This window comes from Equus caballus, chromosome 1 (genome assembly GCF_041296265.1).
Source record: "Equus caballus isolate H_3958 breed thoroughbred chromosome 1, TB-T2T, whole genome shotgun sequence".
Lineage (NCBI taxonomy): Eukaryota > Metazoa > Chordata > Mammalia > Perissodactyla > Equidae > Equus > Equus caballus.
The window spans coordinates 60220131-60237939 of NC_091684.1; the positions used below are offsets into that span (position 1 = coordinate 60220131).

The following is a 17809-nucleotide window of genomic DNA, read 5'->3' on the forward strand; positions in this document are numbered from 1 at the left end:
CTGCAGACCTCAGGTCTCCCTGTGGGAGTTGAGTCTGGGCCCAGCATTTCCCAGCATGCACTGCCTGCTCTGAGTGGATTCTGTGGTCTCTTCAGTTTGAGCATCACGTGCAGCGTCACGGTGGCCATCGGCAAACTGAAGGCTCTGAGAAGGCCCATGGGAAGAAGTTGTTCTCCTTGTGTAAACACGGCCTGTCCCAGATTTTCTGGCCGTAGAACCCTTTTCTAGCCTTTTCATGCCCTGAAGCATGTGGTACTCTGCCAGCCGGGACTCTGGGGCATGTGCCAGGTATTGCTGGGCTGTCCCCTGGGGGCAGGGAGCACCTGGGGGCTAGGTCCTCTGGGACCTCATGGCCTGGAGGGCGAGGCGGGGCACCTTTCACAGAGACACACAGCCCCACTGCTCAGATTGTCATCGCTCCCTGAGGACGCTGAGGACCTGCAGCCATCGCGTTCCAGCGTGTGTGTGAAGGAAGAGATGGGGTGTAACCTGAGGTGGGCAGTAGCCCAGAGAGGCAGTGGGCAGAGGCAGGCTTGGGGCAGTGATTTCATACAAATAGCCCCAGAGGCAGGCAGATGATCTGGGGTCCCCCAGGAGTCAAGAGAACCCATTTAAAGCCCCTTACCCTCTGCCCACCACCTGAGCAGGAGGGCCCCTCCACGCCGCCTGCCCCTTGGTGGGGTACAGAGTTCTGGCCTGGGAAGCAGGGGGCCCAGGGTTCTAGTCCTGTGCTGTGCAAGTCACTGTCCCTCCCTCAGCCTCAGTTTCCCCATCCATGAAATGTGGGGCTTAGATCTGCTGCTCAGTTAGGGCCCTCTGGCTTGCGTAGTTCTGTAATTTGGGGGTCCTGGTTCTAGGCAGGGGTGTGACAGCCACACCCTGTGGACCCTCCGTGGTCAAGTCCCATGGATGGATGAGGAAAAACCAGGAGTGGGCAGAGGATGAGCTGGTTCCGAGCCTGTGACCAAGTGGCTGCCCAGTGCAGTGCCCTAGAGCAGGGCAGCAAGGTGACAAAGCTGGTACATGTGCCCAGCCGGCTGGCCAGCCCGGCACGGCCAGTGAACTTCAGGCCACCAGCTGCTGCCCATGCAAGGTTTCCGGGGGAAGGCGGGGGTGGCAGGCTGGCTGCCCCTCCTCCACTAGGGGTCATAAGAAGAGAAAATCCACTCCAACCCTGGCCAACAGCTTGAGGTCAGACACAGGAAGACCGCATCTAGTTCTGTTTAACAAAGTTTTCAAAACTTTTGCCCATTTTAATTGAAAATATGATACAGGCCTATGGTTCAAAAAAATTCAAAAAGTACAAAACAGTGGGTGAAAAGCAGATGTCTTCCTTCTCCTGCCTCACCCCCATCCCTCCTCCCTCCCCTCCCCAGGCCTCCCTAACAGAGGCAATTATTACTCTTCTTACATATCCTCTCAGGAAGACCTATGCAGATACAAACATATTTGTAGGCGTAAATATTTAAATATAATGGATTTGATCCAGGAGTTTCAACTCCTCAAGGTAAACACATGAAATAGTTTTATTCTTCCAATAACCGCTTGGAAATTCACTTTGTCGACAGCGTCTTTCCCACTGGGTAGCAGCCTTCCCCAACGCCGCCTCCGCAGAGGGCCCCGACTTTCCCTCCCTTGCTGTTACTAAGACAGTCTCTTTGGTTGCTAAGCCTCAACCCATCCATCTTGCAACTCCAGCCTCATCTTCAACTGAAGCCCTGGGAGCGCCTGGTACAGGCCACTGGGGGCCGCCTGCCCTCCACACCTCTTCACAGCCTCAGCCCACCACTCCTGCTCCCAGCAGGGGACACCTTCCCCTCCTGGCCTCCTCCCTTGTCACTCATGGGAGAAGCTGTCGTCAAAGCGATTTCGGCTCCCGGCACTGGGCACACGCTCTCACACCAAGAACCCAGCCTTCCCAGAGCTGGGCGCATTCTCAACAGGCTGCTGTTTCTAAGCACAATCCCTGCCCTGGACACAACATTCCAAGGACAGGAGGAGCTCGGGAGCAGGAACTCCCAAGTCCTGAGTTTTCAAAAGATAAATGCTCGCCGTTCAACAGCTCACTCAGCACACCGTGTCGGTCCGTCCAGGTCCCCGGGCCGGGCTCACACACTGCCCTCAGAGCCCACCATCTAGAGGGGCCAGAGAGACAATGGGCAAGGGGACCCTGGAAGTTCAGCGAGGCCCGACCACGTGGCGAGTCCAGAAAGGCTTCCTGGGAGAGTCTATCTTTTAGGGCTGGGGTTGGCGTCCCTGAGACGTAGTTTCTCAACTATGCATTGTGTGGGAGAGACTTTTAGGCAAAAGTGTGCAGCAACTTTCTTTTATGAAACTTCTTACCCAGAGGAGACGCTGATGTCCTTCTAGCAGGCAATGGGCCAGATACGAAGGCCACTGTCCGCCAGGGGTGCAGAAGGGTCTGAGGGCCCTGTTGGGGTGTGTGTATGGGGGTGGGGGGGGTCCCCTCAGTGACCCTAACCCGGGAGAAGGGGGGAGTCTGGGGCAGGGACACCAGTGAGTCCGTGCTATTCTAGCAGCCGTGAGGGGCTGGCCGGCCCTGGCCTCGCTGTGGGCGGCTTCAATGTGCCCATTCCAGTTTCTCCGCCTAAGAAGCTTCTCCATGGAGACAGTCTGGGATACCTGGAAAGGCAGCCAATATTTATTGATTTAATCCATAGATGGGCCCAGCACTGGCGTGGGGGGTGCTGAACCAGGCCCGGACTTGAACCCCAAGCAGCTCACAGTAGAATAAAGAGTAAATCCCCATAGCTGGGATGCCGGGGCTGAGTAGCAGCCAGCCCAAGCATAGCACCAATGGGACACGAAGGAGCACAAAGTGGGGGTCATTGCAGCCAGCTGGCCCTGCAAGGGGATGGTATTCAGGTAGGTGGAGGCTGGGTGTAGAGGAGGGCTGGGTCCAGCGAACCACCAGGTGGCGGGAACAGCATACCACAGATGGAGGTGAGAAAGCCCACAGTGGGGGCAGTGGGCTGGTAGAGTCAGAGAGAGGCAGGATGGGGCTGTCGATCTGGGAAGGACAGAGGTGCTGGCTGACCCATACACCACAGGCATGGCTCCCTGTAAGGCCACCACTCTGGGTTCACCCAGATCTCTCTAGGTTCCTTGACACCGGGGTTGGCTCAAGGAAGTCCCTGAATCCAGGCCCCAGGGCTCCATCCATAGGCCAGAGGTCAAAAACAAACATCTCCAGGATCCAGGCCTCTTGGTCACATGAATGAGAGGCCCAGCCACACCAACACTTCACAAGGAAACGTGCCCTCTCGCTGTCTCCTGAAACACAGTCCATCTCAGCAGATCACTCAGGTCCCACCTTTGTTAGCAGCATGGGTGTTTACTTGAGTGAAGCAGGAGGAGAAATGTTCTGTTAAATGGCCTCTCACAATGGGCCTCAGCACACAGGTGAGCAACGGGGGGAAGCGGAGACTGCAGCTAACTGGAGACCACACAGCCCAACAGCAGGGGAAGGCCCTCACTCCCAGCTCAAACTCTTGGCCGTCAGACAGGAGTGAGTGCCTGGGACGGCTCCATCCTCCTGCTCTTAGGAACCAGAAGTCAGGATTAGGATTTGTTTGTGAAAGCATGCTGTTTGTTACTGCTGGCTCAAATTTTTTTAAACACTGTGTAGGCCAAACAAGAGCCACCCATTTCCTGATCTGCTGGGCTCTGGGAGCTGCAGCTAGGTTTTGAAGCAGGGGTGGGCCAGGCTCAAAGCTGCTCCAGTTCAGGGGTTCACTGGCTGGGACAGGGTCCCGAGTGCCTGGCCCTCTCTACAGCCCACCACGGGCCCTGCCCGGGCCCCACTTTCCTCGGGTTGCATCAGAAGGACAGTGGCGCCTGCCCCACTCCCCTCCCACATCCCTCCATGGGATGGTGGCCTCAGCTGGTCTCTTCCCAGGAGCCTCTCCTTTGCCTGATGAAACTCAGGGCAGGGCCAGGAAGATAAGCAGAGCTTGGGAGGTCCCACTGATCCACATCCTCCTTAACCCCCCTCCTCCAACAAGCCTGGCCGCCCGTGGTTTCTCAGACCCTCCTTCTCCTTGTTGCCCTCCTTCCGTCTCTGCCCATCTCCTCGTGCCCTTGGCAGGCTAGGCTCTCCCTTCGACTCATTCTTTAAGTCTTAAAGCTTTGCAGGGCACTGTTCTGGGCTCCTTCCCCCCTTCTTCACCCCCTCCTGGTTTATCTCCTCCACACCCACAGTTTCAACCACCACCCGCAGCAGACAACACCCCATCATAGGCCTGCAGCTCCAGGCTCCCCCTTGAGTTCTGGATGCCTACCTGAGTTAACCCTGGTGCCTCAAAGCCACCTCAGACTCAACATTCCAAATTGGAACTCAGGATCTGCCCCAAACCTGGGCCTCTGCTGGTGTTTCCTGTCCCTGGAGAGGCCCCATCATCCATCCAGGTGTGCAGAGTGGGGCCCTAGTCCTCAGCCTTGCCCCTTCCGCCTCGCTCCGCCCTGCCTCACATTCACTTGTCCATTCCACCTCCTCACCATCTCGGATCTTCCACGTGAATCAGCTCCTGGTTGTTCACTCATTCACTACGCACTCAGCAATCACATGCTCCATGTGGGGCAGTGTGCAGGTCCAGCCCTGCTCTCCAGAGTGGGGAGGATGTGCCAGGTTCAGCCTCAGCTTGACACAGTCCTGCTTACGAGAAGCAAGACCTTGCAGCTCTAATGGAGGTGGGGGAAGACAGACAACAAACAAACATGGTCTGGAAAGACACAGTACATCACAAATAAGGCCTGGTTAGGAGCTAGGACAACCGGAGGGCGGGGTGGGGGGGCCTGGGGAGACCGCCTCAGGTTTCCAAGATAGTCCTGAGAAACCCTATCTCAGAGAGAAGGGAGGCTCAGAAGTGTCTGATACTCTGTCCTTCTGTCCCACCAGTTGCTTATCCATTTCTGGTCAGGGAGCCCCGACCTGGGAGCAGCACCTGGGCGGCTGAGAAGCCAAGAAGACCCACCTAACAGGGAGAAAAAAGTGGAGTGAAGGGCCTACAAGGAGGAGGACCCCAAGTCGGGCTTTCAAATGGGATCCCTGCAAGGCTACAGCCGAGGAGGAGGAGCCAACAGGAAGCAGACCAGGCATTAAAAGGATGGAAACCAGCTCTCTATCCCCTACTCCAACTGCCTACCAGAAACTAAAATCAATTCAGGGTCTCTAGAGAAGATCAGAGCCTCTGGGAGTGTTCGTTTATAATGGCTAACATTCACTCGAAAATTACTGGACATGCCAACAGATGAGACCAAGAAAAATAACGGATAATAGAAATTCCATGTACAAACATCCTGAACAAATTCAGCCCTGATTCTGGTCATCTGGTTGACCCCTGAGTCCAGACATATAGTGGACTCAGGCCCAGTTCTCTCCCCACCCCCCACCCGAGGAGAAATAGATTCCTGACCTTTGACACTAGGGACTGGATCCCAAGCCTCATGCTGGACAGAGACCCTTGTTCTCACAGACACTGAGTCCACTTTCACACCAAGAACAAATCCTCACCACACAGAGACCCCAGACCCTCCGCTGATCCCAGCCAGCAGCCAGCATCAACCGCCAGACACATGTACATGAAGAAACTTTTGAATGATTCCAGCCCCCAGCCGTGCAGTCTTCCAGCTGAGGATGCAGACACCACAGAGCAGTGACAAGCCATCCCCACTGTGCTCTGTCCAAATTTCTGACCCCACAAAATCTGTAACATTGTAAATGGTTGTTGTACACCACTTCGTTTTGGGGTCATGTTTTGCAGCCACAGTAACTGGAACAGAGGAGCATCCAGGGTGCTAGCAATGTTCCATCTTTTGATCAGGTGCTGGTGGCGTGGGTGTGTCCACCGTGTGGTCATTCAGAACCTCTGCACTTATGATTTGTACACCAGTCTATATGTAGGTTCTACTTCATAGGAAAATGTCAAACAAGAAACAGAAGAAATAGTGGAAAGAACGCGTTAGAGAGCGTGAGGGTGGAGGGCTGCTGGATTCTGGAGGCTCCCGAGCAGGCGGAAGGGCAGGGTATGCGTGCGATCTGCAGCCAGAAGGGGACCAGACCTACGATGGAGGAGGGCAAATTCCCTGTTGTAACAGGAGACAGAGAGAAACAAGGAGCTGATGGGGACGGATTTGTGCTGAGAAATGAGGATGCTCCTCTCTGGTGGCTTCTGTTTTCTCTGTCAAGTAGGAGGCAGGAGGCAAGGCCACCTCAGGATGGGGAGAGTATTCAGGGGTTCAGAGGTGTGTGGAGGGGGAAGGTGGCAAGAGTCCTGTGGAGAGCAGGAGCTAAGATGTTGTGGGACTGCCAGAACCCTGGAGGCCCACCTCAGGTTGGTAACCGTGGGAGCAGAGTGGAACCACTGGCCTGCTGGGGACTTTCTCCAGTGAGGCTCATTTGCTCAGGGGGAGGTAGCTTCACCCAGGGTCGGCCAGAGGAGCCACCAGGAGACAAGGGATGTGGGAGTTTAAGGTATTACTAAGATGTTACTGAAATGATGGACGTGGGAGCTAAGCCGGCTCAGAGTGGAAGGAAAGACACTTGATGCATGAAGGGAGACAGAGGGTCAAGGACCAATCTCCAGGAGGTCCAGAACTTTCCCAGAGGGAGCAGTCGACCATAGCTAGGAGAGGTGGTTAGAGTCAGAGTGGGGGACTTGAATTCATGATGTGGAAGCAGAGACTTATGAGTCAGCTATGGATGATTCCTGACCTCCCAGGATCCACGTGCTCTGCTTGGGTGCCCCGTAAAGCCTGGAAAGCAGACCCATGGTACCCGCCCAGCCTGCGAGCACTGCAGTGACATGGCAAGACCACAAGATGGCAGCATCAGCCCACAAACCCTGTGACTGGCGCCCACAGCATCTACAGGGCTGACTTGCTTCTATGCTGCAGCTGTGCAAATATTCAGGCTTTTCCCATTGCTTAATCACCTACAGGTCAGCAGGCTCTGGGTAAGACGAAGAGCTGTATTACCCTCACTCCCACTCACCTTTGATGGAGTCTCTCACTGGGCTCTGGAGGCAAAATGGCATTGATTTGAATCTCGGCTCTGCCACTTACTAGCTGTGTGCCTCTGAGCAAGACACTAACCTCTCCACACCCCAGGTTCCTCATGTGCAAGATGAGTGCCTACCTCACTGGGTTGTGCCTTGGACTCCTTCAAAGCTTGCCTTCCTTGACAGCAACTAGTACTACTTTCTGTGCCTCATAGAAGGCTGTTAGGTTGGTACCAGATGAGGAAACTGAGGCTTGACTTCCCAGGGATACTTAAACAGCACCCAAGCCCAGGTCTATCTGGTTCCAGTTCCGTCCACCTGCCAGGCAGCCTCCCTGTGGCATCACCTCCCAGCTCCCTGGAGCCAGGAGTGAGTCCTTCACTAACAGCGAGACGCCGGCCAGCACTCAGAACCTTTCAGGGCATCTCCAGGCCGAGCAGTGACAGGATGCTGTTCTCAGAGGGCTCGGAGTTGTAAACTATCAGCCCAGAGGAGAGCCTTTGGAGGCTGAGTTTTCCTTCCTTCCCCTTCTCCTTCTCCCCTCCTCCTCTTTCTCCCGACTTCTTTTTCTCCTTCAAGTGTGGTTCAGAACAACGAAGATGCCCAGGGGGTGTGCAGCATTTGCCGTTTACAAACATTTCCCCTGATTTTCTCTGACTAAGCTTGCAAGGTTGTCATCAACTCTGCTCCACCCCAGATACAAAGCAGGGGACCCTAAAGGCAGAAGCATGTGGCCACTCCATTCCTAGGCACTTATCAAAAGGGGCCAACATGGCCTGCCCACGACAACGGCAGGCCATGGTGTGGGCACCCAGCCAATCTCCAGGGCCTGCCCACACTGCCGGGCCATTCCGTCTCCTCCCTGCTCCTGGAGTAGGTCTACTCTCACTCTTGTAAGGCCACTTCTATCTCTGTCTCCTCTCTACCTCATCTGTCTCTTTTCTGATAACCTGTCAGGGGAGATGGTTTTCTTATCTCATCCCTGAAGTGCCCTCAGGAAAAAGACTTCCTCAAGGTCACTCAGCCAGTCAGAGGCGGGGCCAGAACCAGAGCTCGGGGCTTCTGACCCTCACTCTTGTGCTCCTTCCCTGATCCCCCACAGCCTGGAACATTCCCTGGGAAGCTGAGTGTGCCCAAAGCTACCCGACTCATCTAGCCCCCAAGCTAGACACTACCTTGGCCACCTGTCCAGCTCCTAGAGGAGAAGATGAGCCCACCCTGGCCGGAAGCAGCCCAGCCGATGCATTAGCGACCTATTTCCTCCCACATCTTTCTGTCCAGTGATGGAGGCCCTACTACCCCCTAGCCCCTTCGGAGAACCAGCCCTAGCTGCCAGCCAACCCCCAGGTGTCTGGCGCCTCCTCCACTTGGAGAAAGCCCCCAGCCCCAGAGCAGTGAAGGGGGCTCCTGCCTCCATATCTCTCAGCAGGTGACTGAAATGTCTCACTGGTTCACACACACGTTCTCCAAAGACAAAGTGAAAATGACTGTCTACTGCTCAGGACTTCGCATGGAGCAAAGCAGCCAAGTGAGAAATCACTGAAGCACTATAGACATGGGATCCTGATCCTAGGCTGGACCAGGAGCAGCCCTGCATCCACTGCCCTCACTGGACTGGAGGACTCTTGTCCTGCACGCTGTCTCCTCCCTCCTTGGCCTCACCCACCTGCTTGGTATGAAAGAAAGAGTCTTGGCGCTGGGGTCTGCTGCTCTGTCGCTGCCAGCTGTGTGCCCTAGAAGCCACTTCACCTCTTTGAGCCTCAGTTTCCTCATCTGTCAAATGGGGACAACAGTCCCATTTCACAGGTTGGAGGATAAAATGAGAGAATGGTCATGAAAATGATTTTTAGAGGATTTCTTTTCAAATGTAATGAAGGCTAAAATTAAGGCCTGGGTACCCCTCCAAAAGAAACTCTCTACCACATTTGGGGGAAAGGGCTCTTCCTTGGAGGTGAAGGAAATTTGCAGCGAGGGCTGGCATCTACGGCCTCATTTCACGCCTGGATTTCAGAGAGCTTTAGTACAGAAATTTCACCGCTCTCCACCTGTGCAATGGACGCTCGCCGGCACGGAGCCGACAAACGCAGAGTTTGCAAACCTGGAAGCGCCGGCGTCAGCGGGGCGGGGGCGGGGCGGGGCGGAGCCTCGGGGCGGGGCCGGGGGCGCGGCTGGCAGCCAGGCGGGGGCGGGGCGGGGCGGAGGCGGGGGCGGGGCGGGGACGGGGGCGGGGCCCGGGCCCAGGCGGGGCGGTCGGCGGAGCTTGGCCTGCAGCCTCGCGGAGCCCCGAGTCGCAGTGGCCCTGGCGGCCCGGGAGGCGGCGGTGGCGGCGGAGTGGTGGCGACAGTAAGTGCAGGCCGGAGATCGGGCGCGGGCCTGGCCCCTGACCAGCTCTTGAGGCTCCTGGGCGCCCCTGGCTCGCGCTCTCGGCGGCCTCCCGCTCCCGCCCTCCTGGGGCTGCTCCACGGGAGCCGTGGGACCCCAGACCCGGCACCCCGGGCCGGCGCCTCTGGCTGTGTCCCCCTCCACCGTCCCTCTTCTTCCTCCCTGCTCTCCCTCCCTCTCGCTGGGGCTCTAGCTTCTTTCTCCCCTCCCCCTGCTCGGGGAGTTCCTGAGACTGGACCTCACCGCCTGGATGTGGGGGGCCTGGGTATGGACAAGTCAGGCCACAGTATCCAGAAGCTGCCTGACTCTTGGTCCAAATGGGGGAGCCTGAGACTGGGGTTGTCCGCAACCCCAGGGCCGATTCTGCCTTGGCCTCTGGGTGGTGCCCTGTTTCCCAGCAATGCTTTCCCATAAGTTAGCTTCACCAGCCCCCTACCCGCATTTCACACATGAGGAAATCGAGGCACAGAGGGGAGATTGACAGCCAGAGTCAGGAACCTCCTGGGAACCAGTCTCAGTTCCTGGCCAGAGGACAGTCTGCAGTAGCTTGAGGCCCCACAAGTTTCTCTTCTTTCTGTCCCATGCCCCAGGTCAGCCAGGGAGGGAGCAGGGCCAAGCCAGGCCAGCTCCTGCAGGGGCTTGAGGAGCACACACCAGGCCACAGCCAGCCTGTGCTGGGGACGCTGGGGCTCTTCCTTCCCTTTCTCTTTTTCTTTCTTTTTTAATCCAAAAGCCAGCAGCTAGCTTTTATAAAGAGTAATAAGACTTTGTGCACTCTGCTGCCTTGGCCTGTGACCCAAGCTAGAGAACATTCCTGGCTCCTTCTTCAGAAGCTCTGTCAAGGCTGAATGGTCCTGGACAAATAGACCCCTGGAGCTGAGAATGGGCCCCAGCCCAGTGTGGGCCCAAGCGACCCAGCCATTGGCCCCTGCACCCAGCACCGGACCTGGAGCGTCTGGAAAGAACCACTTGCCGTTTGTGTGTTGTCGTACACAGGTCACAGTAGTATTTACATTTTTAAACACTAATTCAGAAGCTGTGTGTGTGTGTGCATGCACGTGCACGTGTGACCACACCTTCCGGTTGGTCTGTTAGTGCTGGGCTCCCCGGGAGTCAAGGCTGGAAAGAGCTGTGCCCAACCAGGGGAGTTTAAAATAGACTTGCTGACTCGGATGCTCGGGCTGGGGCGTCCGGCGGCCTTGCCTGCCTGCTCCAGACTGCGCACTGCCCCAGCAGGGGAGAATATCCTGGCCGCGCAGAGCCCATTCAGCCAGCAAACGTTGATGAGGGTGCCCTGAGCGCTGCCCTCGCCTACACTCACAGCTCATTGGCCTCGAGGCCTTCAGGGGACATCTGTACTTGGAGCCAGCAGACGTGGGTTCACATTGCCAGCCAGCCTTCTCCCTCGTAAGCCGAGGAGTCTGTTTAGGCTTCACACTGCTTGGCTGTGTAACCTTACTCTTGGCATCTGGTAGCTGTGTGACCTTGGGCAAGTTACTCAACCTTTCTGAGCCTCAGACACTTCATCTATCAAATGGATCTCAGACTGGTACCTACTGTATTAGGTGGCTGTCAGGCTCAAATGCTAGGCACAGACCTTGGCATGCGTGAGTACTGGGTTTAATTTTAACTATTGGAATTCTTACTGTTTGAATGTGGGACAAATCGAGCGCCATTAAGCCCTCATTCTTTGCATTTGAAAAAAAGGAGGCAGTCACTCCTGTGCTGCCTAATTCAGAAGAATGCCGTGAGGCTCTCCTGAAATGGTGGATAAGGCTCTGTGCCTGTGTGCCAGGTGTTCCCATCTCCCCAGGGAAGACAGGCCCCACCCCGCCTGGCCTGATGCTCTGGGTGAAGGCTCAGCCACCTGTGTGAGCTGAGATGCCTTTATCGATTGATAGATTGTGTAGGGAGGAAGCTGCTGCAGAAGGGACTACCGTGTCCCATCCTCAGCATTATGGAAATATTTCCCGTTTATCAAGCTGCTGCCACGTCCTGGGTGCTAGATAGAGCAGGGAAGCAGGCTTGCTGTCTCCTAGCCAAATTCAGCAGCCGGCCAGCCAAGTGACGAGCCCAGGATGCCGGGGAAGATGCTGACGTCTGTTCAACAGCTGCTACCCCGGGCCAGGCCTCGCCAGCCAGTTGCAGTTACATGGCCACTGTAAAAAGGCTTCCCCAGGTTTGCAGATGGGAAATTGAGGCTCCGAGGCATGGTGACTTGCCCAAGGCCGTGTAGGCAATAGTTTGTCTTAGGTGCAACCACAGATTGCCAGTGGCTGTCCCCTGGTGAGATGCGATGGACAGAGCTGGGGACGTGGGCAGGAGCTGCACACCCAGGCTTGGCCGTTTATCTGGCCTGTGACTTTCCACTCTTTGGACCTCTGTTTCCTCACAAACGAGAGAGTGGACTGTCAGAAGTCTCAAACTGGCTGCTCGACGCCGCTCTAGATACCGTGGTTTTGTTTTTTTTTTAATTTGAATGCCTTTATTTTTATTTATAACTTTATTTTTGAATAGGTAATGCATTCATATAGTTCAGAATTCAAAGGCACAAAAGTATGCAGTGAAGTCCCAGAGGATATACAAAATAAGTGTGGGTATTCTCCCCGACCCCTCCCATCCCTGCTTTTTGGCACAAATAGTAGGATGTTCTACGCACTTTCTTGCTCCTCACTTTTCTCACATAAAGTTGAAAAACTTTAGAGAGGCTTCTTTGCCCATTAGGGTCCAATTCCTTTTTTTCTGGCTGCATGGAAATTTGAATGCCTTGAGACCAGGTTTGCCCTTCTGAATTGATTGCCACAGGCCCGACTCTGCTGCATTGCCTTACTCCCAACCAGCCCCACACTCGCCTGCTGCCTCTGTTGCCCCTGCATGGGGCAGGGAAGGGGGGGTGACCCCTGAGGTCACGTAAAGTTCTGACATCTTGTCTTTCTCCCTACTCCTTAAACCTGAAGCTCTCCGGCCAGGCTTTGGTGACCCTGTCGACCCCAGGGTGGGGGCATAGTCAGCTTTGGAGGATGGGTAAGTCCCCAGCTATGCCCAGCCTCAGCTTCTGATCGCCTACCCTCTCCCTGTTTTTCCATCTTCTCCTATAGTGGCCGTGTCATCGGAGGATGACTTTCATTACAGTTCAAACTCCACCTACAGAACCGCGAGCAGCTCTCTCCGAGCTGACCAGGAAGCGCTGCTGGAGAAGCTGCTGGACCACCCGTCACCCGGCCTGCAGAGGCCCAAGGACCGCTTCAGTGGTACCTACATCATCTTCTTCAGCTTGGGCATTGGCGGCCTGCTGCCATGGAATTTCTTTGTCACTGCCAAGGAGTACTGGATATTCAAACTCCACAACTGCTCCATCCCGGCCACGAGGGAGAAACCTGAGGACTCGGACATCCTGGTAAGGGCACGTTCCTCCTGAGAGTCAGGGTGCGGGGTGTGGAGCATGCAGCCTCGATGGGGCGAAGGGCAACTTTGCGTGGGTGCAGCGTTGCAGGCAGGTTTGCAGTGTGCTGAGACTAGGCATGCGACTTCAGAAGCTATGTGGGTCTGGTAGAAGACATTCAGCTCTGGCTGAAGACATGCTTTGCGTTGTGTCTGAGACCCCCTGCTTCACGTGGCAGGGGAACATGGAAATGGGGAAGACACAATCCCAGCCTTCAGATTGCTTACTGTTTAACTGGGAAGAAGATGCAAATGATGATTCTATGCAGCTGTAGGATGGTAAACCTAAGAATCCAGAGTGCATGCCTCCAGGGGTTTGAAAGGGTGGATCCAATAGCATTAAGTTCAGCTATGAGTTCCAGAAAATTCCACAAGAGCAGTAGCTAAAACAAGATGGAAGATAGTTTTCTCTCGTTCAAGTCCGGAGCAGCCAGCCCAGCGCTGATGTGATGATCCATGTTTTCAGAAATCCAGTTGCTGCCTCATGTATAGCTTCCATGCTCAAGATCACTTCACAGTCCAAGATGGCTGTTGGAGTTCCAGCCATTACATCAAATAGGAAGAGAAGGAGAGGCATAACATAAGAACATTCCTGGAAGTAACACACATTGCTTCTGCTTACATCCCAAAGGTCAAAACTCAGTCATGTGACCACATGAGCTGCAAAGGAGTCTAGGAAATGTAGTCTTTATCCCAGGGAACATTGTAACCAGCTAAAAGGGGAGGTTGTGTAGTTATGGAAGACAGGAGGAAGTGAAGACTCGAGGGTAAGTAGTCTCATGACCAGGCAGAGATTGCTGTGATTCAGAGCAGCTGGATCAGAAGAATGGGGAGGAGACAGTCCAGGTGGAAAGAAAAGCCTGGCAAAGGCAGCATGGGAGGAAGTTTCAGGTGTATATGAGGAACAGCAAAGCATCCAGTTTTTCTTTATGTAGGGAGCACGTAAGAGGAAAATAAGACTTGAGGTCATTGCCTGAGCCTTGAAGTCTTGCTCGGGCCTTGAATGCCCAGGTGAGGAGTCTAAAATGTGTTTGGTTGGCAGTGGCACCAAGCGCCCTCCCGCCGCCCTGGGCTGCTCATTTTGTGGGGTGACTTTTCCCTTGGGTGAGGGGAGTGTTAAAGCAAAAATTATTCTGCCACTTGTTAAAACGGTCAGGAAGCTTTACTCAAGACCACTGCAATAAGGGTGAGAGATCGGGCTCCACTCAAGTACTCGAAGGACGAGTCGGGGTTTACGGCCGAGGAGCAGAGTGCGGGGTCAGTGGATGGACAGTTACTAAGAGGAGCCATTGAGGGGAGGGGATTCTTGCTAAAGGCAGGCCAAGAGCATAGATGCCAAGGGTGGAGGATGAGGAACTGATCAGATATCGAGAGTGATCAGATATCAAGGGTCAGGGGATTCTTGATAAACCGACATAGCAGGATTCTTGCTAAGACTGGGTTGGGTCAAGGTCAAGGCCTGGTCTAGAAAAGGGCTCAGAGGTTTGGTTCATCTTTGCCAGGAGCCTCAGTTTCCACAGCTGATCTAGGCCGGAGTCTGCTCTCTCTTGAAAGTTCATGACTGTGGGAAGCGGGGGCATCTCTGAAGGCATGCCAGGCTGAGGGCTTGCTAGCTGCCCCTCTCCTCCCCAGGTGCCCCAGAGGATGAGAAGAGGGTACCCTAGCAGACCCCAGCCACACCCCTCGACTGGCCTGGGAGATGGCTCCCCACTCCTTTCCTGAAAGCACCTTTGAAACCCCTGACCGAACCCCAGGAACCTTCCCATTTTATAGGAGTGAATCTGACACGTTGACTAAGCCATCGTCTGTCTCAATGACTCTACCATGGCCACACATCCAAGTCACCAGGGAGCTTTTGAAAAATCCCAGTCTGGGCACCCCCAGAGATTCTGATTGAATTGAGCCGAGCTGGGGTGTGCACAGGGGCATTTAAGCCTCCACACCCTCCCCCAGCTCCTTGACTCTGCTAACTGAGGAGCTCTTAGATGCCTCCAGCAGCTGAAGAGGTGCCATGGGAAGGTGGTGTGGCAGTTTAGAGCCTCCTGCTCAAGGTGAGGGCCTGGGACTAGGCCTTGCCTGGGAGCTTATCAGAGATGCAGAGTCCCGGGCCCCACCCCAGCGCAGCCCCGTCAGGGGCTAATGCTAACAAGCACCCAGGTGCCTGAAGGCACAGTGGAGTTGGAGATGCTCCGGCGAGGGCATGGGTGCAGCCCTGCCTCTGTTAGTTCTGAGCTCTCTGGCCTCTGTGCTGCCTCGTCTTCCTGGCATGTAACAGGCACATACTACCACCAACTTCTTAGGGTTGTGAGGATTAAGTCAATTAATATGAGTACAGAAAATGCAGAACAGGGTCTGGCACTGCTCTGCGAGTGCTGTGTAAGCATCATGGCATTATCATCATTTGGGGGATGGGGCCCCACTTCTGAGCTGTGTGCGGCCCTGGTGTATTTCCAGACGTCTGGCTCAGCTAGTGCTTTATGATCCACTTTTATTTACCAGTGACTCAAGCGTCCCAGCTTTCTGCCCGCCTCAGTAAATCACCCAGCCCACTTGGGCTTCATCCAGAAGATCATTGTCTGTCTGGGCCAACCCCCAGCCTAGGGCTGCCCCCGGGGCTAGGTTGCACGTGCACCTGTCCTGTCTGCACCTGCCCTGGGAGCAGGCTGCCTGCAGCAGGATGGGGAGCACAGGCCTGTCTCTGAGAGCAGGGCCCTCACGCAGTTGACGTCTGCGGTTGCTGCTCTTGCTGCAAGGCGGTCCCTGCCCAGCTGCAGACACTTAGCATTCCAGGCCCTGCTACGATGCTTTATCGCCTCTTTCCAAGTGCTGGCAGGTGCAGATGTAGTACCTGCGGCTGCCCGGAGCTCCTGGCTCTTGGCATCGGAGATGAGAGACCTGTCACCCCTCGATTCATGGGCCAGGTTTGGGAAGCAAGCATGCTGGGGCGTTTCTGCATTTTGTCGGTCATTTTTCTTTGCCTAATTCCTCATTCCTGCCATCCACCTCCCCAGTTCTTTCCCCCTCTCTTCCTGATTTCCCTGCGAGAGATCAGGCTTGGTCTGCTCCGTCACCGGAGGGCCATTTTGGGGAAAGAGGGGGAGAGTCAAATGGGTCTGTCTCCAGCCGCCACCTGCAACTCAATTAGCTGTGGGTCTGGATGTTGTCTTTTTCTGCTCTTTCCTCTTACTATTTCCCAGGGATGGGTACCATCAGATGGGGAGCTTGACTCAGCAGGAATGTTTGCAGACAGACCCCTCAATTATGTCACTTTCAAGGTCACCTGCCATCCCAGGCTCATTTCCTTCTGCCTGGGACAGTTTTGGGGATGGGTTAGAACGCATCCCGCTCACCTGCCCCCGTCTCTGCCTCTGAATAAGAACTTTGAATAAACCCACCACAGGCCTGTGAGTCCAGAGCCAAAAAATTGGAGCCTAAACGAGGAAGAATTGATCTGAAACTAAGGTGCAGGGGGACCCATCATGGCCGCCATCTTCTGAGCCCAGCTCTGGGCCTGCCGTGCTGGCAGGCGTGTTGAACTCATTGTTCTTATTAACCCTGTTTTTTCAGACAAAAAGCCAGAGGCTCAGAGAGGTTCAGTAACTTGCCCCAAATCACATAGCTCGGAAGGGCTGTGGAGAATTTCACGGTGAATTTAAGTGGATAAATGATTGCCAAACTGGTCATGCTCGGAAAGTGGTGTAGAGCGGACTGTCCTGGAGACAGGGGCCACCCCACACCCTGACACTGCCAAACACTGTCTTTCTTCCTGTGGAGAGCCCTTCCTCGGTCTGGCCTCCTTTGCCACCCTGGAACCCCAGGTGCCTTAGCTCTACCTCTGGATTCTGGACCAGCTTCCAAGCTGCCAGCTTCCCTGATCCCTTCCTATCTCCTCTCTCCTGCCCCCTCCAGGTTGTCCCTTGGCTCTGGGGCTTGTAAGCCATTCCTGATCCTGTAGGGGACCCCTTGCCCTCCCCTCAGCCTCTCCTGCAGGCCTGTATGGGCTGCCCCTGGGCCAGGGAGCGTAGGCTGGACCTGCCCCACTTTCTGCCCCAAAGAGGACAGTGACTGCACCTTCTCCTGGTCATTCCCTGCCTCAAGGCCTCCACTCCCCCTTCCCGCACATTCTTCCTGTGTGCCTTGGCCTGCCCAGGGCTCTTCTCTGACGGGGGTGTAGGACTTGGCCGGGTCGTGGGTTTGGAACCCACACTCTGACTTGGTGTCAGCAGGGCCAGGCCCCAGGACTGGCAATCTGCTGCTGTGTCGGCCATCCCTTGACCAGAGGGGACCCCAACAGCCTGTCCCAGGGAATGGGGAAAGAGGCAGATGCTTCTCTTACTTCTGGGAACCTCCCCTGCTGCTACCCCTCTGAGCCAGGGCTCCTGGTCTGGGTATCCAGAAGCCACTCTCTCCTCATTGAGTCCTCATCACACCACTCGTGGTGTTGAGTGCTTACGGGGGTGGGGCCCTGCTCTTGGTGGGTGCCCGGCCTGCATTATCTCATTCAACCCCGTAGCACCCCTGTGAGGTGGGAACTGTTATTATCCATGGTGACAATTCCAGTTTCACAGATGAGGATGCCTCCTGCACTAAACTGTTAGTTCTCTGGGGACAACGAATAAATCTCTCTTACTGTCCATCCCTGTGCGCTCAGCACAGCTAGCGTGCTGCTCAGCACGTAGGAGCACACAATAAATATTTGTTGCGTTAGTTATCGTATGGCTAGGGAGGAAAGCCCCATCACTCCAATGCAAGATAGGGATGGCATGGCTCTGTAAGGGAGAAGAAGAAGATCTGGGGGTCACAGTGTCTAGCACCAAAGGAGTTCTGATCCTTCAGGTGGGTTGGCAGAGACACGAAGTGGGATTCCTGCTACAGGGAAGGGACCCAGGTTGGCCTAGGGCATCCCCTTATTTACAGCACCTTGGTCCTGGCCCAACCCCTCAGCCCCCTTCTTTAGAAGCAGGAGA

At 55.3% G+C, this 17809-nt stretch overlaps 1 protein-coding gene across 2 annotated transcripts in view; it reads left to right on the plus strand.

The window, feature by feature from the left end:
* Positions 1-9230: 9230 nt before the first annotated feature.
* SLC29A3 (solute carrier family 29 member 3) overlaps positions 9231-17809 on the plus strand; it is a 41958-nt gene continuing 33379 nt past the window's right edge. The window contains exons 1-2 of one of the 2 annotated variants that reach the window (XM_070263268.1): positions 9231-9362; positions 12500-12798. In XM_070263268.1, coding sequence (XP_070119369.1) covers positions 12518-12798 — 281 coding nt within the window. In that variant the 5' untranslated portion in view covers positions 9231-9362; positions 12500-12517. The remainder of the gene's footprint in view (positions 9363-12499; positions 12799-17809) is intronic. The other variant, XM_005602445.4, reaches the window with a different exon arrangement.